At 33.4% G+C, this 21,769-nt stretch overlaps 2 protein-coding genes across 2 annotated transcripts in view; one reads left to right on the plus strand and one right to left on the minus strand.

Moving 5' to 3' along the window:
- Window positions 1-861: 861 nt before the first annotated feature.
- LOC144440264 (uncharacterized) lies at window positions 862-9,335 on the minus strand. Its single transcript, XM_078129603.1, has 6 exons — window positions 9,189-9,335; window positions 7,532-7,653; window positions 6,744-6,891; window positions 3,551-3,757; window positions 2,082-2,170; window positions 862-1,003 (listed from the first exon to the last, which is right to left on the minus strand). The coding sequence occupies exons 1-6, from the start codon at window positions 9,267-9,269 to the stop codon at window positions 964-966; spliced, it is 687 nt and encodes a 228-aa protein (XP_077985729.1). The 5' UTR covers window positions 9,270-9,335; the 3' UTR covers window positions 862-963.
- Window positions 9,336-9,442: 107 nt separating this feature from the next.
- LOC144439717 (TBC1 domain family member 23-like) overlaps window positions 9,443-21,769 on the plus strand; it is a 29,253-nt gene continuing 16,926 nt past the window's right edge. Inside the window, exons 1-7 of the mRNA XM_078128950.1 lie at window positions 9,443-9,474; window positions 16,224-16,332; window positions 18,694-18,799; window positions 19,237-19,441; window positions 20,030-20,153; window positions 20,723-20,847; window positions 21,574-21,724. Coding sequence (XP_077985076.1) covers window positions 9,443-9,474; window positions 16,224-16,332; window positions 18,694-18,799; window positions 19,237-19,441; window positions 20,030-20,153; window positions 20,723-20,847; window positions 21,574-21,724 — 852 coding nt within the window. The remainder of the gene's footprint in view (window positions 9,475-16,223; window positions 16,333-18,693; window positions 18,800-19,236; window positions 19,442-20,029; window positions 20,154-20,722; window positions 20,848-21,573; window positions 21,725-21,769) is intronic.

Consider the following 21,769-nt stretch of genomic DNA (forward strand, 5'->3'; position numbering starts at 1 on the left):
AAATAACTTACATCTAGAAACAAAAACTCATAACTACTGGAGCACCTTTGGTAGAGGTTTTATTTCATACTAAAATGTGTACTTATAGTTGCTTTATTTCTGTGTGTTGGGGTGTTAGTTGTTACATTATGTGTTTGGTTGTGTGTGATGTGTGCACTTCCACCCATATAAATCTACATAAACATCTCATACAATACAAACATTTATTTTTTATTAGTTAGTATTGTATTCAAAGGACGGAAAATATTAAATCCTGACCTTATAGATAAAGCTAAAAGACAAAACACTTTAATTGAAATAGCTGCTAAGGTAAAGGCCAGGCTTTTAATCCGAGGTTCTTGCATTAGTGTTATGATAGCAGTCAACCATAGGTTCTTGCATTAGTGTTATGATATCAGTCAAACCATAGGTTCTTGCATTAGTGTTATGATAGCAGTCAAACCATAGGTTCTTGCATTAGTATTATGATAGCAGTCAAACCATAGGGAGTACATAGCATCATACTATTGTTAATGATCAACTTTTTCAATAGCTCTGCCAGAGAACTTTTCACACCCAAACTGTAATCCTAATCCTATCTGGGTCTTTAAGTGTGGTTATATGCCTCTCTGATTCTTCCCCATTGTTTCAACTGTGATCTCAATTTCATTTAACAGACATTTTTTTAGTTAACGGGACACTTTTACATGAAGAAAGAAACTGTCTGCTAACACTTTAAACCCATGAATGAAACATGGGTTTAAAGTGTTAGCGGACCATTCTAGGTTTTTAAGTTAGTATATTGATGTTTATATCTATTAGTGAAGTAATGCATGTAGTAATTGCTGGGAGTAGGTGGATACTATAGAAGTATAGCTGGATCTAAGCTACCACAGTTGCTGCATTTTACTTCAACTACAAAATGGACGGGCACTTTTGGTTGGCTACCACTTTATTCCTTCCTCAACATACCCTAGCACTTTCTCAATCATCTTTAGGTGCTTGAGACTGGAGTTGTCCTTTCCTACAGAGAGATACACAGATAATGCTGTGTCAATTTTTACTCATAAATAAAAAGATTCAAACATTTCCAATACTGATGATAACATTCAACATACACAAACCAATTATCCTACAGCAAGGATTATTGACCAACACATCTACTAAAATGTTTTGTCTAGTCCTTTCCTATTGATATGTAATTTCACCACATTTATCTGTATAATTCATAGCTTCTGCAATACAAAACAGTAGTAAATAATTTTTTTTTTGTTATTTTAAACAAGGCAGCTGTCTCAATGAGAGGTGAATGCAGCTATAAATGGCTACTTTTTCAACTTACTAATAACAATCTAAATACTAGTCTGTAAGGTACGCCATGACGGGGTGCCCTCACACAATGACCAACCCCTCCCACGACGCTATTCTACATATTTTTATTTCTAATCTACATGACGACCTCTGCATGACCTTCTAATAACTAGTTCAGGGTGGGGCCAAAATTTTTTAAAGTTTTTGACAAACTAGTTCAGAGTAATACAGTCGGGTAAGAGGAGGCCGGTGAGGGCAGAACGCCACGACGTATCTTACAGTCTATCTAAATACCTATTTAGAAGAAACAAAAGTGAATAGCCAACTTGACAAGAATTAACATGCTTCATAAAGACAAAGAAGAGAACCATGATATAGTATATAAGAGTACAATCTGATTAAAATCTGATGTGGTAAAAGTGGCTAGATGCCTTTATTTACCTCTATATGTCCATCATTTTGTGTCGTTTGTATTGTTCCGGGCGATCACTGCCTTCCCACATCTGAACCCGTGTAATAGACAATCGGGTTTGAATCTCGCGCTTTCAATTGGTTAATCAGGATGAGCGTTACGTTGGCAGCAGCACACACTGGAGAAATTGAAGCATGCTGATCGGTTGTGAAAACCTTATAATATTGTCAACATTCAATGGGATTGTCTATTACACAGGTTCAGATGTGGGAAGGCGGTGATCACTCGGAACAAAATGATGGAAATAGAGGTAAATAAAGGCATCAGGCCGCTTTCACCACATCAGATTTTAATCAGATTGATAAGAGTACACACTCACAGGAATTCATTAACTTGTTGTAATTCTGCTATCTTTTGTTCAGTCTGTGCCATCCATTGTCTGTACTTCTCTCCCCATTGAAGTTTTAACTGTAAAAGACAGGTAGCTGTTAATGTGGGCACTATACAAAGTATGATTCATTTAGCTGTTAATGTGTGTACTATACAAAGTATGATTCATTTAGCTGTTAATGTGTGTACTATACAAAGTATGATTCATTTAGTTGTTAATGTGGGCACTATACAAAGTATGATTCATTTAGCTGTTAATGTGGGCACTATACAAAGTATGATTCATTTAGCTGTTAATGTGGACACTATACAAAGTATGATTCATTTAGCTGTTAATGTGGGCACTATACAAAGTATGATTCATTTAGCTGTTAATGTGGGCACTATACAAAGTATGATTCATTTAGCTGATAATGTGGGCATTATACAAAGTATGATTCATTTAGCTGTTAATGTGTGTACTATACAAAGTATGATTCATTTAGTTGTTAATGTGGGCACTATACAAAGTATGATTCATTTAGTTGTTAATGTGGGCACTATACAAAGTATGATTCATTTAGCTGTTAATGTGTGTACTATACAAAGTATGATTCATTTAGTTGTTAATGTGGGCACTATACAAAGTATGATTCATTTAGTTGTTAATGTGGGCACTATACAAAGTATGATTCATTTAGTTGTTAATGTGGGCACTATACAAAGTATGATTCATTTAGTTGTTAATGTGGGCACTATACAAAGTATGATTCATTTAGTTGTTAATGTGTGTACTATACAAAGTATGATTCATTTAGCTGTTAATGTGTGTACTATACAAAGTATGATTCATTTAGCTGTTAATGTGTGTACTATACAAAGTATGATTCATTTAGTTGTTAATGTGGGCACTATACAAAGTATGATTCATTTAGCTGTTAATGTGTGTACTATACAAAGTATGATTCATTTAGTTGTTAATGTGGGCACTATACAAAGTATGATTCATTTAGTTGTTAATGTGTGTACTATACAAAGTATGATTCATTTAGCTGTTAATGTGGGCACTATACAAAGTATGATTCGTTTAGTTGTTAATGTGGGCACTATACAAAGTAAAGTAAAACGTATGATTTTAGAAAGGTAATAGCACAAGTAGTAAGTAGTTCAAAGTCTTCAGCATTGTCTTGCTCTTTGAAGCCAGTGTTTGTGCATTATAACCTTTGTAAATGATTTGATCTACCAAGCTGATGAACATTTTACAGTATGGGTTTTAGAGACGCCTTTTACTAACCAACAGCAAGTTTTTACACCATTTCACATCCAAAATGTATCTCTATAGTAGAAAGTGATGTGAAACCATTGCAAGATTACCATTAATTGGAAAGTATCCATAACTATACTGTATCATTATAATCATTCACAAATCTGGTCACATGTACTGTTTTCCTAGTGAGGTATAACACATCCATTTCTTACTTTCATATTCAGCTGTTCTTCCTTCTCACACCATTGAGCTTCTTTCATACTGAGTTCTGTCATCAGCTGTTCATATTTCTCTCTTAGTTCTGTGTTATCTGTATTTATCACATCATTTAAGTACATCATTTCTTGTTTCTCTTTCTCTAAGAAATCACACTTCTCTTCCAGAATCTGGATAATTTTTTCATGACCACAGTCATTTTCCTAATGTGTAGATAGAAATGATTCATTTGATATCAAAATATACAGAATATAATAGAGTTAATTACTCCAATATGATATAATTAATTACTGCAATATGATAGAGTTATCAGATGCTCTCAGCATAAGGCTTTCCTTCAATTTTTGACCATGTTATAAGTTATATCAAGACATTACAAATAGATTAGTATTCAATTTTAGACCATGTTATGAGTTATATCAAGACATTACAAATAGACTAGTATTCAATTTTAGACCATGTTATAAGTTATATCAAGACATTACAAATAGATTAGTATTCAATTTTAGACCATGTTATAAGTTATATCAAGACATCAGACAGACAGTATTCAATTTTAGACCATGTTATAAGTTATATCAAGACATTACAAATAGATTAGTATTCAATTTTAGACCATGTTATAAGTTATATCAAGACATTACAAATAGATTAGTATTCAATTTTAGACCATGTTATAAGTTATATCAAGACATTACAAATAGACTAGTATTCAATTTTAGACCATGTTATAAGTTATATCAAGACATTAGACAGACAGTATTCAATTTTAGACCATGTTATAAGTTATATCAAGACATTAGACAGACAGTATTCAATTTTAGACCATGTTATAAGTTATATCAAGACATTAGACAGACAGTATTCAATTTTAGACCATGTTATAAGTTATATCAAGACATCAGACAGACAGTATTCAATTTTAGACCATGTTATAAGTTATATCAAGACATTACAAATAGACTAGTATTCAATTTTAGACCATGTTATAAGTTATATCAAGACATTAGACAGACAGTATTCAATTTTAGACCATGTTATAAGTTATATCAAGACATTAGACAGACAGTATTCAATTTTAGACCATGTTATAAGTTATATCAAGACATTAGACAGACACTCACAGTATTCAATTTTAGACCATGTTATAAGTTATATCAAGACATTAGACAGACAGTATTCAATTTTAGACCATGTTATAAGTTATATCAAGACATCAGACAGACAGTATTCAATTTTAGACCATGTTATAAGTTATATCAAGACATTACAAATAGACTAGTATTCAATTTTAGACCATGTTATAAGTTATATCAAGACATTAGACAGACAGTATTCAATTTTAGACCATGTTATAAGTTATATCAAGACATCAGACAGACAGTATTCAATTTTAGACCATGTTATAAGTTATATCAAGACATTACAAATAGACTAGTATTCAATTTTAGACCATGTTATAAGTTATATCAAGACATTAGACAGACAGTATTCAATTTTAGACCATGTTATAAGTTATATCAAGACATTACAAATAGATTAGTATTCAATTTTAGACCATGTTAAAAGTTATATCAAAACATCAGACAGACAGTATTCAATTTTAGACCATGTTATAAGTTATATCAAGACATTACAAATAGACTAGTATTCAATTTTAGACCATGTTAAAAGTTATATCAAAACATCAGACAGACAGTATTCAATTTTAGACCATGTTAAAAGTTATATCAAAACATCAGACAGACAGTATTCAATTTTAGACCATGTTAAAAGTTATATCAAAACATCAGACAGACAGTATTCAATTTTAGACCATGTTATAAGTTATATCAAGACATTAGACAGACAGTATTCAATTTTAGACCATGTTATAAGTTATATCAAGACATTACAAATAGATTAGTATTCAATTTTAGACTATGTTAAAAGTTATATCAAGACATTAGACAGACAGTATTCAATTTTAGACCATGTTATAAGTTATATCAAGACATTACAAATAGATTAGTATTCAATTTTAGACCATGTTATAAGTTATATCAAGACATTAGACAGACAGTATTCAATTTTAGACCATGTTAAAAGTTATATCAAGACATTAGACAGACAGTATTCAATTTTAGACCATGTTATAAGTTATATCAAGACATTAGACAGACAGTATTCAATTTTAGACCATGTTATAAGTTATATCAAAACATCAGACAGACAGTATTCAATTTTAGACCATGTTATAAGTTATATCAAGACATTAGACATTGACAGTATTCAAAACGGCACTACAGTTCCTGCATTACCTGAGTATCTGCAATAAGCCAATGTTTATTAAACTAGCAGATTGACTATAAATATGTTACTGTATTATTAAATGAATGTCTTCATGAAAATTGAATTCAATGTATGTACAGGGTTAAAGAAAATATCATCTTTGCATCCTATTTCACTCACACTGTGTACAATTAACCCTTACTGCTGTAGGATAATTGGTTTGTGTGTTGATTGTTATCAATTAATATATCATACATAGTTCAATTAGCATGGCACCCCCCCCCCCCCCCCTCCCCCAACTGTTCACTGAGGAAGGACCCAGTAACTTTGGCATGCTATTGGTCCTTTTGACATAACTCTGGCATGCTATTGGTCCTTTTGACAAAACTCTGGCATGCTATTGGTCCTTTTGACATAAATCTGGCATGCTATTGGTCCTTTTGACATAACTCTGGCATGCTATTGGTCCTTTTGACATAACTTTGGCATGCTATTGGTCCTTTTGACATAACTCTGGCATGCCATTGGTCCTTTTGACATAACTCTGGCATGCTATTGGTCCTTTTGACATAACTTTGGCATGCTATTGGTCCTTTTGACATAACTCAGACATGTCATTGGTCCTTTTGACATAACTCTGGCATGCTATTGGTCCTTTTGACATTACTCTGGCATGCTATTGGTCCTTTTGACATAACTTTGGCATGCTATTGGTCCTTTTGACATAACTCTGACATGCTATTGGTCCTTTTGACATAACTCAGACATGTCATTGGTCCTTTTGACATAACTCTGACATGCTATTGGTCCTTTTGACATAACTCTGGCATGCTATTGGTCCTTTTGACATAACTTTGGCATGCTATTGGTCCTTTTGATCTGCAGTTATTTTCCCTCATTTCCAAACACTGTCTTTACCTGAGAGTTATTTCCTTGTTTCTTGGCAAATTCTTGGGAATGTTTCTTTTTAAGGTCATCAATTTCCTTGGAATGTTTTAGTTTGAGTTGCTCCATCTGTTTCTGTAAGTCAGATACTTTCCCACTTTCACCGCCTGCACTGGAATGTCTGTCAGGGAGAAATAAGGAAAACAAAGTAATATTGTACAATAACACTAGAGGGCATTCACACAAATCTTCAGATTTGGCTTCACTCATGTTACAATTTTTTTTCTATTTAAAACACATAAAATGATAGTAATTAACAGAAACAAACTATGCGCATATTTTTGTGAATTGTTACTTAAGTTATGTGGTGAGAAGATTACTACATTAAGGTATAGTTAACTTCAAACTTAAAAAATCATTTTTCACTTATTCTTGCAAGTCATGGTGACTAACAAAATAAAAGACAGACTTTATATTGAAATGAACATAGTATGAAAAGTATCACAATGCTATATAAAATGAACATAATATTAGTATGAAAAGCATCACAATGCTATATAAAATGAACATAATATTAGTATAAAAAGTATCACAATGCTATATAAAATGAACATAATATTAGTATGAAAAGTATCACAATGCTATATAAAATGAACATAATATTAGTATAAAAAGTATCACAATGCTATATAAAATGAACATAATATTAGTATGAAAAGTATCACAATGCTATATAAAATGAACATAATATTAGTATTAAAAGTATCACAATGCTATCTAAAATGCCACTAAGAGGAGAAAAGAGTAAGTTATGTTCTTACCTTGTTCCTAAACTTGGTTCTCCAACTTGTACCCATTGTTTCTCCTTCTTCAACACTGTAGTATTCTTAGCCTTTCTCAGATCCTCCAACCTTCTCTTCAGTGATGACACTTCATCTTCAAGCTTTATGAAAAGACATAGTAAAATGACAAGAATGATTTTCTTCACCATAATTTATGGTTTTACCAGTCATAATTTCCTCCATCTAAGCTCATACAAATTACATAATTAATCTATATATGCAGTATCTTTAAAGTTTTTTCTCCCCGCTTTTTGACAAGATTTTTCTTTTAAATCATATTAATAGTTTTATCAATACTTATCAACAGGATCTAAATGAAAGGAACTTATAATTTGTATACCTCAAATTGTTTTGAAATTCTTATATACCTTTAAAATCTATCGTAAACTTCAATTTTAGGACTGACATGAGCCCAGTAAGAGACAAGTCAAAATAAAGACTTCAGTTTCTGTTTTTATTTTATCTTCCCCTAGCCTATAGAAAAATCGTGAGGAGACAATAGTCATAATCCCCACCTTCCCCCTTCTTTTCAAAGGAAATATTCACTTACAAAAGAAACAAACAAAAGAACAGTCACCAGTTATAACAATATGGTGGGTTTACTGCATGACAGATCAGCATGCATACAATACCCCAGGCCAGGGTCAGCATGCATACAATACACCAGGCCAGGGCCAGGTCAATCCAGCTTCACACCATCTCTGTTAGAGTCGATGTAAATGGAGAAGATCACCCCTTCCCCATATCTTGATATTTGAGAATATAAACATTCCCAATTACGAAGATATTGCTTTGCATATTTCGAAAGTCCATATAGTATAGTATAGTATAGTCTTGGAGGAATTAAAATTCCTCCAAGGTATAGTATAGTATAGAATAGAATAGAATAGAATCTTTATTGCATCCATCAAAAAAACTACATTTCTTCATTGGATTTTCAACAATAAGTATTGGGTGCCATATTTTATGAGAAAATTTTTATCATTATTATCAAAATATTATCAAAACTTAATTGCAGGATACACTACCATATACAAAAAATACAACAATACACGGATTAAAAACTAAGTAAAAAAGGGTAGAAATAGTTGACACTTCAAAAATACAACAATACACAGATTAAAAACCAAGTAAAAAAGGGTAGAAATAGTTGACACTTCAATAATACAACAATACACAGATTAAAAACCAAGTAAAAAAGGGTAGAAATAGTTGACACTTCAATAATACAACAATACACAGATTAAAAACCAAGTAAAAAGGGTAGAAATAGTTGACGCTTCAAAAATACATTTAAATCATGTACATTAAAAATGAAAATCATCTTCGAGCGTAAAGAAGAGTCGTCGGAGAATACCGCTGAAATTAATACATTAGAACTGTTCTTCAGAGTCACTCTGTCAAAAAAACTAAACAACAATTTCCGTCTTCGAGCTTCAAAATGATCGATATCATACAGTAGTTGTGAGACACATCTAATATACAATCACAAACGTACATTACAGAACTAGAGGCACTGGGCATGGAGGGGCATGGGCATCGAAAGCGGCTCGTAAATTGTACTTACAAGTTACAATACATGACTTAGTCATGTTAGGAGTCATTCCCGTCTCGATCCCACTTATCCACAACTTACCTCTCGACATTTTTCTCTCCAATGCACTCCATTCGATTTGTTATCGCCATCCTTGGATGGCACACTAGCTCGCCTCGACATTTTTTCTCACTACAAGCTTTGCATAATCATATTTTGCGTAACATTGAAATACTGAGTCAGACTCTTGTTGTTCTTCTAGTTGACCTTTAACCTGGTTTGATTGTTCGTACATTCTTAGCTATAATTTTGCGACCAATTTTACCACTTTACGATATTCAACGTCACTGTTCAAGATGGCTGACGGAGGAATTGAGGATACGGTTTGGTAAGTCAAGAAAAAAATCACCTGTTAGTCTTCTTTCGAAGACTTTCTCAACGATAAAAGATACAATCACCCATACTTGGTATTCTCTAGCGTTTAGTACAACTTGACAATGTCGTCCCATCGTTGCGTGGCATGTCAAAGCGACTTCCGTGAACGACACCTAGGCTGTATCTCGTCGGATTTGTGCACAGTTCAGTCTACAGCTACGTAGATTAGATAAAAGTTTGCGATACAGCCTGCAGTCATGTAAAGCGTACACGTACCCTCCCTACATTGGTATGTAATGACTTTGCCCAAAATCGACAATCGTGTTGAAAAAGTTTTATTTTCAAATCTGACTTGGTACTTGTATTGCGCCGTGCTAAAAAAAATCAATCAAATGTTGAAATGGCAGAATGCAATTAGAAATTTACAGTTGAAACGGGGCGGGTGCAACTTACAATAGTATCATTTGCGCTACTATAAAACGACTGTGTATATTATGCTTCATTTGCAATTAAAAATAGATCGGCAGATCCTGTACATTCTTCCATAAGCAAGTTTACAACAATACATGTTTGTTTTTTTATAACGATTGTGACCACACTTTTTACTGTACACAGATACTTGATATGCGATTAAACCGATACGATAAGACTGTCGATCAGTTACTTGTTTGTATTTGTTCATAAGTCATTTAACTTACCACATGTTATAGCCCAGGTTTCATGCCCATGTAGTTTTACAAGCATACACACTCAGGACTGGCATATTACTTCCACACTTGGTAGTCAAATTTAGCTTTTAGGTAAACGTGTTTCAGCTACAGTTTGTTATTGATTTCCCCTTAATACATCCATGGTTTAACAGGCTACCACCTTGTAATTAGGTATTGTAGATATAGTGTTTAGTAGTCTATGGTCCCTGGACTACTGCTAATTAAGTAGTCTAGATATAGTGTTTAGTAGTCTATGTTCCCTGGACTACTGCTAATTAGGTAGTCTAGATATGGTGTTTAGTAGTCTATGTTCCCTGGACTACTGCTAATTAAGTAGTCTAGATATAGTGTTTAGTAGTCTATGTTCCCTGGACTACTGGTAATTTGGTAGTCTAGATATAGTGTTTAGTAGTCTATTTCCCATTTTGAGTCCTGACACTTGTTGTCAGTCCACAGTAGCTGTCAATGTCATTATAAGACACTTGTGTGTTGTTATCAGATTACGTAAATTAGGATTATTTATACCCAGAGTAATTAAGTAGAAAATGAGATTAATCTTTGCTGTGTTGACCCGATGACCAGTCTCCAGTCATGTGGGAATTTGCTCTCACTTTTCCCTACTATGCCTGGCATTTTGCGAGTGGTTGTTTTGAAAAAGTGGTTAAGACTGTTACAAAAATTATCAAAGATTCAACACGTCCACTACATACAGAATGTGAATATCTCCCAAGTGGCCGTCGCCATATCACATGCACGTACAAACAGGTTTAAGATTAGTTTCGAGCCAAGATCAATTCAACTCATTAATAACATGTAATCACTGCTAAATATATTTATTTGTATGTTTTGTAATCTTTACTTTTCATGGATTTATTATTTGAGTAAATGTAATCTTTGTGGCTGTGTAGTTCCTGTCAATACAAAAGAAATTTCATGTTTTTTATGATGAATAAAGTAGTTATTATTATTATTATTATTATTAGTAGTAGTAGTAGTAGTATTTTAGTTTAGTGAAGCTTCAGCCAGAAATCATGTTCAAATTCTTGTCGATGTGATGTCTATATTGTATAGTGTCATCAATATATTAGAACCAACTCAGAGGTATGAGCTACTCGGTATATGATGTAAACATAATTACCATATTCAGTCATCACTGCAGGAAATCGTAATCTAATTTTAGGTTTGAATAAACACCTACTAGCAAAATACCAAGTGTGATCAGGGGAAAGTGAGATCAAAATGTCTGTTTCGTATAATTGACGACATCGCGGGCAATAAGAGTGAACTTGCTTCAACTAGACCAGACGTAGACTCAAATGAATTACCAGACATCTTCGCCAAGTTCTTCATTTCTAAGATCGAAAAGATTCGCGAGGCGTTGTCATTTGTTCCACCAGTTGGCTCTTCTTTAAACGTTAGTTTCAGTTTGTTCTCTTTTGAGACAGTATCTATCGAATTTGTTGAGAAGCTCATACGGTCGTTACCTGCTAAATCTGCAAGTCAAGATCCGATACCAACAGTACTTGTAAAGCAATTGTTATATCAAATATCCCCAGCAATTACACATATCATCAATACTTCATTAATGTCAGGTGAATTTCCACAATCATGTAAATCTGCAATTGTACGCCCTTTGCTAAAAAAGCCTGGACTTGACAAAAATGTCTATAAAAACTATAGACCAGTTTCCAATTTACCTTTCATCTCAAAGTTGATTGAAAAATCAGTTTTAATTCAAATTAATTCGTATCTGTGCAGCAATAATTTGTATGCAAAAAGTCAGTCCGCCTACCGAGAGGGCCACAGCACCGAAACTGCACTCATTCGCGTCCAAAATGATGTGCTGCGAGCCCTCGATCGGCGGGAGGACGTTATTTTGATTCTACTTGACCTATCAGCTGCTTTCGACACCATCGACCATAACATTTTGATACACAGACTTCGCCATAGGTTTGGCATTCAAGGTACAGTATTAGACTGGATAACCTCATATTTACAGAACAGAACAATGAAAGTACGTATTGGTTCGGTGGTGTCGGAAGCACAATCACTTGATTGTGGGGTCCCCCAGGGTTCTGTCCTTGGACCAGTATTATTTAGTCTTTATACAGCGCCCCTGGAGGACATCATCAGTAAACACCGTTTAGAAAGTATGTTCTACGCTGATGACTCCCAACTGTATGTCGTGTGCCCCGGTGGTTGCGTCCCAAGTGAACAAATTGAGGGATGTATTTACGAAATTCGTCAGTGGATGGCTAACAACATGCTTGCACTTAATGATGGCAAGACAGAGGTAATAAAATTCTCCTCGAAGTTTGGAAATGGGGACGGGCCACGGGAGTGCGACATACAAGTTGGGAGTGCCATAGTTCATTCTTCTTCGATTGTTCGAGACCTTGGTGTCACACTTGATGCATCAATGACAATGACATCTCACATTGCTAGTATATGTAAGTCAGCGTCCTTTGCTCTTTGGAAAATAGGAAAAATCCGTAATCTTTTAGATCAACAGTCCACAGAAAAATTAGTGCATGCGTTCGTTACATCTCGTCTTGACTACTGTAATTCTCTACTTTATGGCCTGCCAGATTATCAAATCCATAAGCTCCAGTCAATTCAGAATGCTGCTGCACGCCTAGTCATGAAAACACCCAGAACAGACCATATTACACCAGTACTTCATAATTTACATTGGCTGCCCATACAAAAACGGATAAAGTTCAAAATTCTATGTTTAACATACAAGGTTTTAAGTAACATGTCCCCTGTTTATCTCAGAGAACTGCTAAAAATCCGTTCTTCTGGTCGCACCCTTCGTTCCTCTACCGAAGGTGCTCATACACTTCGCCAGCCAATTGCCAACACGGTTTTTTATGGAGACAGGGCTTTTTCGGTGTGTGCTCCGCGTCTCTGGAATCGGCTACCAGTTTCACTCCGTCTTAGCGTAAATATTGATGTTTTTAAATCAAATCTTAAGACACACCTTTTTATTGAATGAAAGTATTTTATTGATGGTTTTTTAATTCTTTTTACAAAGTTGTGTGAAGCGCTTTGAGATGTTTTGTTTTACATGTAAAGCGTTTTTAAAGAAATAAATATTATTATTATTATTATGTCAGGTGTGATCAGGGGAAAGCGAAATCAAAATGTCAGGTGTGATCAGGAGGAAAAGCAAGACTAAAATGTCCACACAACTGGTTTGTAGGGTAGAATCAATGCTGGAGTCACTGTCTGTGATTTATATGTATGCTGCAGTCACTGTGTGAATTAGAATCAATACTGCAGTCACTGTCTTGATTTACATGTATGCTGCAGTCACTGTGATTTACATGTATGCTGCAGTTACTGTCTGTGATTTAGAATCAATGCTACAGTCACTGTCTGTGATTTACATGTATGCTGCAGTCACTGTCTGTGATTTACATGTATGCTGCAGTCACTGTGTGTGATTTAGAATCAATGCTACAGTCACTGTGTGTGATTTACATGTATGCTGCAGTCACTGTCTGTGATTTACATGTATGCTTCAGTTACTGTCTGTGATTTAGAATCAATGCTACAGTCACTGTCTGTGATTTACATGTATGCTGCAGTCACTGTGTGTGATTTACATGTATGCTGCAGTCACTGTGTGAGTCTTGGTTCTGACTTCATCTTCTCCTCATTTATTACATTTATGATTTATATGATAAACTGTCACTTGTATATTAAGTTTAGAAAACATTGAAATAGTTTAAAGCCCCGGCTTTCAATCCCAGGTTCTCGCATTAGTGGCTACTCCGCCCTACAAACATCACCTTATCTACTATCAGTAAATCGAATGCCTAACGTATACATATCAATTTCAAGTTTTACTGTCAAAATATACCAAAGACAAGGTAAGCAGCATCATTATTTTCAATTTTCCACTGCACAAGATCGGGAGTGTTTGTGGCCATAGCTAGGTTACCGGTTGTGGAGGCAACTAGATTAGCGTCAGTGGCCTGAAAGGGAAGCTGTGGACAGCTTGCAACATCTATTTTTAGTGACACTTTCATGAATTCAATGGAATGGTTTTGACTCTCACCAACACCATGAAAATGTAACACAAATGGGTTTAATTCCGAACTCCGTAACTAAGATTACGGTCCGAGGAGCAAAATGATGTTGCAGTGATATTGTTCATTCAATAGCCTTGATATTTTAATCCCTACTCTTTGCTCTAAGGCAAATTATATTTACTTGAGACTTGGTTTACCTCTGAACTTTTAGATATTCTGATAAAAAGAAAAGAAATGGTATTTGGGCATGCATAATAATTTGCTTGTATTCTAATAAAAACAATACTTTCATTTGATGACAATAACTTTAATTTGTGGTTTAATGGAATGACAATTCAGATAGGTTCCAAGGATGGTAGATTATTGTCATTGTAAACACTTGGTACCCCCATGTATTGTATGAATTGACAGTATTCTGTAGTTGGGTGGTATGTAGATCCCCATGTATTGTATGCATTGACAGCATTCTGTAGTTGGGTGGTATGTAGATCCCCATGTATTGTATGAATTGACAGCATTCTGTAGTCGGGTGGTATGTAGATACCCATGTATTGTATGTATTGACAGCATTCTGTAGTTGGGTGGTATGTAGATCCCCATGTATTGTATGAATTGACAGCATTCTGTAGTCGGGTGGTATGTAGATCCCCATGTATTGTATGAATTGACAGCATTCTGTAGTCGGGTGGTATGTAGATCCCCATGTATTGTATGAATTGACAGCATTCTGTAGTTGAGTGGTAGAATAAATTGACATATGTACATCTATTTATACCACAAACACAAGCCAAGCTGAATGTATTTGAACAAAGACAGGATTTACAATACCGATACCCTGGTCTTTGTCACACATATCTACATCATTCATTCTGCAGTGGTAATGAGTTAAATCATTCAAAGTTGCCATTATTTTTCAAATTTTTGATAAATAATGTCTGTGGAGGTATAATTATAGTATTCACTATTATTTATCTTGCGCCAGAAAATACTCATGACCTAAGGGTCTTGTCACTTCTCGTTTTCAAACCAAGGCCAATAGTTCATTCATATTTGCATTGACTTAATGAAGAAAACTATTGGGAAATAATAATTATAGTTATACAATTTCCATAAGATGATAGTGCAGTGCAAAAACCTTCATGTATGCTAGTAATATTTCTATGAACCTATTTAAAGTATTTTTTCCCTGGGGGTGTTTGTAATTGTTTGTATACAACTAAGTACATTGTACAAGTTGGGAGAAAGAGGATTTTAATCTCTGTGCACAATTTGAAGTGAATTGACATACATGTAGTCAAGTCATTTCCTGCTCACTTTCCCTTTCCTTGGTATCACTTCTTTTTATTTCTGTGCATATGTGTAAGGACAAAGTTCATTCATTTCCTGTTTGTAAAATGATGTAAAACACACATTATCTGTTGTAAACTACTGGTGTTATCAATTAGTTAAATGTGTAAATTAGTGTGAGATAATTGAATAAAAACTACAAAGCAGTGAAAAAAATCAGAAAATTATTGATAATAGTAATAATATTATAGTTTATAATTCTGTGTTAGTGCATAGAATTCATAATTATGACATGAATTATCTAATGTGTACCTTTTTAAACAAAACTGAATATAAAAAGATGAAAACAAATTCAATTATACCAAGCCAAGATATTGTCTTTGAAGAGAAAATATGCAAATTATATACCCAAGTCATTCTACATCACAACAACACGTGTGCACATCATTATATACCCAGGTCATTCTACCTCACAACAACACGTGTGTACAATGTACGTCATTATATACCCAGGTCATTCTACATCACAACAACATGTGTGTACATCACTGGTGCTGATGTGCTCAAAATATGAATCAAAGATCACTCATATATTCCTTGACAGAATGAAGACAAATGTTGGGGAATAACATCTAAAAGAAATCATTTTAAATGTTTCCTAAATTGAATTTTATTTATATCCAAAAGCTTTAATTTATTAAATCTTTTCTCTTTTGTAAATTTAGGCACCGTGAACTTCAAGAGGCATTAGATGAAGGCTGTGATTTTGGTGCATTAAGAAATATATGTAAAGGAAGAGGAATACCAAATCAGTTTAGATCCCAAGTATGGAAGGTATGTCACTTCTTCATTTTCACTTCAAGCTTGGTAGTCATATTTAATAGCTATTAAAGTGAACTGTTTCAGCTACAATTTTCTATTGATTTCCATTTGTCTAACAGACTACCATACTATAAATTTGGTAGTCTAGATACAATACAATGTTTAGTACTGTAGCCTGTGTATGTTTCTAACATTGAACCAGTTGGTATAGTATGGTATGGTATGGTATGGTATGGTATGACATGAGTTGAAATTAAATCTATTCCTAGAAGTGTAACCTATAAATATAGATGTATGGTCTGTGTGTGAAAGTACTAAGACATTATGACTCAAAATACATTTGGAATCTCGTAACAAGTTTCCTCTTTATGTCTGTCAACATCCCAAAGAACTGTTTTGATGAAGAATAGAAATACGGTACAAATATTACACAGTGCAGTCAATAATTATACATGTACTATACAAACTTGTACTTTCTGTTTCACTTTGTTTTGAAATGTTATGACTCATATCACATGTTCTCAGGAAATACAGTCAGTGATCTTGATACTCAGCATATATAGATGTTTGTAATTTCACATGTATGGATGCAAGTTTTATACCTAGAACAGTGGAGGTTTTAAGTTTTGTTCCACACAGACATGATTTGTATTCCAAATCATTAATCTCAAATCCAAGGGGACTACTTCCCCTATTTGACTGTACGTATATGTGCCACCCTTCACATAAAAGTGCATTTTGTAGATTTATTGATTTATTTGAAGTTAACAAAACAAAACAAAACAAAACAAAACAAAACAAAACAAAACAAAACAAAACAAAACTGAAACAAGGCAGGAATCCTAAATCATCTTGTATCATGTTCTATGAATTGATATAGGTAAAATCTAGGATGAAAAATGTTATAAATATGCACACTCAGACTGTTGAATTTTATTAATCTGTTGTAAATTTTTCAGTCCAAATATTAGTTGTGGATGTCACAGCTGGTCAGGTTACTCAGTAAATCCTACTATGTATTATATATATATATATGTATATATATGTGTGTGTGTGTGTTTTACACAACAAGTATTATGTTATTTGTATCTGGATAATGAATTGGCAACGTCTCTTTAGGAATATCATACCAATTGTATATATTTATATATATATGTATATATATATGTTTTACACAACAAGTATTATGTTATTTGTATCTGGATAATGAATTGGCAACGTCTCTTTAGGAATATCATACCAATTGTATATATGTTGGATATGTGTGTGTTTTACACAATAAGTATTATGTTATTTGTATCTGGATAATGAATTGGCAACGTCTCTTTAGGAATATCATGCCAATTGCATATATGTATATATATGTATATATATGTCTTTTACACAACAAGTATTATGTTATTTGTATCTGGATCTGGATAATGAATTGGCAACGTCTCTTTAGGAACATCATACCAATTGTATATATGTATATATATGTGTGTGTGTGTGTTTTTACAACAACAAGTATTATGTTATTTGTATCTGGATAATGAATTGGCAACGTCTCTTTAGGAATATCATGCGAATTGTATATATGTATATATATGTGTCTTTTACACAACAAGTATTATGTTGTCTGCTGTGAAATATTCCTATTTTTCCCCAACTTGTAGTTTTTTGTGTACAAACAAATACCTACCCTGGTAGAAAGAGGAAAATTCTATATGTTTTCATTTAGAAATATTAAAAAATTAAAATTGTTTGTGGTATAATAAATGTTTTTGCTAAGGTAAGGAAACCTTGGTAACAGAAAGGGGGAAAGGGATAAAAATGGAATAGTATCCAATTAAGTTATGTGATTTGTTTGGAAACCCTGGTAAATGACTGGAGAACTTTGGTAGACCTTACTTACTAATGTTGAACAAAAAACACTTTTGTAATGAATTGGAACATTTTCTGAATATTCGAAAAATGTAAATTGAAAAAAAAGGCAAGATTGATTTAACACTCAAAGCATGCACTTGAGTATTTTGTGAGTATAATGTGTGTATGTGAATGTTGAGATGTGGAGTATCATATGTTGTTTTAAATGTCAGTGCCTAACAAAAAATTATCCGTTTCATAGCAACTAAAAAGCTTAATTAGTTTAACATAGAAACAGGTATATTGGTGGTACATGAAATAGTATTCCTGAACTGTGCTTAACCACTCTAAAAACATCTGCTTAACTGGGGCATTGTATTTTAAGTACATTTCTATTTTTTTCCTCTAGATTTCTCTGAATCAGGCTGGCAAAGTAGACAGAATGCCACATTACATGTAATTCATCTGTACTATTAAACTGGGATATTAAATTTTAATCAGTACATTTCTTTATGTTCTCTTCTGTAGATTTGTTTGAATGTAGCTGGCAAAGGAGACAGTCTTGCATCTTTTGATGGAATCTTTGATATGTTGGAACAAGACACACTAAGACATGATTGCCGGGATTTTGTAGGTTAGTGTATATATATGTGTGTATGTGTGTGTGTATATATACATGTATGTATTTTCAAGTTATAGTACTGAAAGATATGATGAGACATCGACCTTTCCCACTGATTCCAGAATAAAACATATCAAATATCAAATAAGGTCAAAAAACGTCATCAGAAATATAATTTACTTGAGACATCGACCTTTCCCACTGATTCCAGAGTAAAACTTATATCAAATGTCAAATAAGATCAAAAGACGTCATCAGAAATATAATTTACTTAAAAAGAAAGGAGCAAAACAAAAATTGCGAATACTTTCAGAGTTGAAAATCATAAAGAATTATAATAATTTGAAAATTGTCAAAGTTAATGAAAAATCCAGAAAAACTAATATTTTCAGTGTATTCTTTTGGTTCTACATTTAACATCTTTCTGATTCTTTTTTTTTTTATTTCAGATAAATTTAACAATTCAGAAGAGGAGAAATTGTCACTTGCCAGTGATTTAGAATCAGTGATAACTTATTACTGTAAATGTCGGGATGTCACATATTGCCATGGTAATGGTTGGTTGGAGATAGTAGGTGCTTTTATTACATTGAATCTGGAAAGATCTGATCTGTATAACTGTTTCTATGCTCTCATGTCAAAGTTCATCCCACGGTAAGTCTTGTCGTCATAACATGAGACTTTGATAGTAGAGTATTTCTTTTTAATAACACTTATAACTTACACAAAGCCAAGTTTGAGCAAAAAAATATGGCCTAGTCGCTCTCCATCACGACAGTGCACGTTCATGTATTTGGTTCTGCAGTGCTCAAAATAATAAATGAAAACATTCAAAAGTATCATTATGTTTCCTGTCCTGCAATGCGATATGTATTTGTGACAATTAAATATTGAAAATTGAAAATTACTCGTTTATTGCATGAAATATTTTTGAACCAGTCTTTAAAAATCAAGAAAATATACTATCATGCAAAGTTTAAGTACATAAAACAGACATGTCTCAAATATCTCCATGTTGTAATTCTGTGACATCTGGCATGTATTAGCTGTAATCAGAAGTAAAAGGTGTTTAATAGTTATCTTCAACATTTTTGTAAAGAAATTATGACAAAGAATTATATGATAAATTCATCATTGATCTGAATTGAAGTAATTTCATTTCTGTTAAAAATGATATGTAATTTTCTTATAGAAAAAATATTATGCTAATTGAAACCTCCAACTTTTATCTCTATCTTTCAGAGATATTAAAAAGGAGAGCAAATCCTTCAATTTATTTCGGTTGCTGTTATTGTATCATGAACCTGAGTTGTGTAATTTCTTAGATACAAAGAAAATAACTCCAGATATGTATGCAAAGCAGTGGGTAAGTGATTTACCTTATATGGAATATATGCAAAATAGAACAGAACTTGTATCCAAAGTTACATGGAATGGAATATAAAATGGTACCATATATGGAGTATATGCAAAACATTGAAAGACTTGTATGCCATATATGGAATATATGCAAAACTGGAGGATTTCTCTACAATACATGCAAACAGAAAATTAAAATATTTACCATATATGGAGTTGTTGCAAGTATAAATGTTGTTAAGTATATATGGCATATACACACATTAGTCACTATACAAAATTACAGGTGAATTTATTTGAATGAAAAGAATTTATAATGCTTTAAATTATACAATATTTTGAGTGATGGACAATGCATTGTCCCAAAATGGAATGTTGAAGAAAATGTTTACTTGTAGCGATTGCACAATGCCTGTACTTCAGATCAAACATGTACACCTGATTAAGATATTTATTATGTAAATTTACTGTATTTTGTTTCAGATTGGTAGTTTATTTACAATACATGTACTTCAGATCAAACATATACACCTGGTTAAGATATTTATTATGTTAATTTATTGTATTCTGTTTCAGCTTGGTAGTTTATTTGCCAGTAATTGTACAATACCTGTACTTCAGATCATCTGGGATGTTTATTTACAAACAGCTGACACATTTCTCATCTTCTTCCTTGCATTAGTAATTCTTGTCAATGCAAAGTAAGTACTGTTGTCAATTTTTAGTTCGCAACAGGCAAAGCTCGAGGTTGAATACTACATTGTGGTCCATTCATACGTGCATGCATACATGTGTATGTGCATCCATGTCCAGCTAGCGAGCTGAATCTTCGAAATGACAGAGAGGTAGAAATAGTTGGTCCAGAACAAAAGAATAATTACATGTAGCTGATGTGGCTAGAAGGTCAAAATAGAACATGCATGCCAATAGTAAAAATAGGGTAGTTGGTGGCCAAGTGGTTAAACCACTTGCCTCTAACCATTGAGGCCAGGGTTTGAACCCATTCAGAGTTTGATTAAATTCACCATGCTGTAAGTAAGAAGAGGGTCATTCTGTTTGACTCTACCGACCAACACACATTTTCCCCGGATACTCCGGTTTCCTCCTGCGTTAACAGTGAACCCATGAGGGATGACCCTCACTGACCTTCTTGGGAGATAAGTGTTTATTTACATAAAGAACTGTCCAGTATAAATAAAGATTATTTTTATGTGCTGCATGTGGTGGAGAAGTCATGGTGTCCATTAAGAAAATTGAACAACTTACTGTTGTGGTGGTAGTGAGTCTATGAAACATGAATTGTTGTCCATTTGTCTTGCAGAGAACAAATTTTAACTCTAAGAAGATATCAAACCATTGTTTGTGATGTTTCCAGGCAATAAAATTGTATTTTGGGTAACAAGATTTGTTGTCTTTTTGTTTTGCAGAGAACATATTTTAACTCTAACAGGCGAAAGTAAGCAGACAATTGTTACAAGTATTGCAGAATTTCCATGTCAACTAGAAGCAGAGGATGTTGAAGATTTCTGTTCTTTAGCCCAGTATTATGCATCAAAAACACCACAGTCATTTAGAAGGGTAAGATTTCTGTTCTTTAGCCCAGTATTATGTAACAAAAACACC

Source organism: Glandiceps talaboti, chromosome 9 (assembly GCF_964340395.1).
Source record: "Glandiceps talaboti chromosome 9, keGlaTala1.1, whole genome shotgun sequence".
Lineage (NCBI taxonomy): Eukaryota > Metazoa > Hemichordata > Enteropneusta > Spengelidae > Glandiceps > Glandiceps talaboti.

Excerpts from the sequence above, each read along its gene's own strand:
- LOC144440264 (XM_078129603.1), bottom strand. The coding sequence starts at position 9,269 with ATGTCGAGGCGAGCTAGTGTGCCATCCAAGGATGGCGATAACAAATCG. Across the intron at positions 2,171-3,550 it reads AAGAACAGCTGAATATGAAA|TTAAAACTTCAATGGGGAGA; the intron begins GTAAGAAATGGA and ends TGTCTTTTACAG. Across the intron at positions 1,004-2,081 it reads CAACAAGTTAATGAATTCCT|GAAAGGACAACTCCAGTCTC; the intron begins GTGAGTGTGTAC and ends ATCTCTCTGTAG.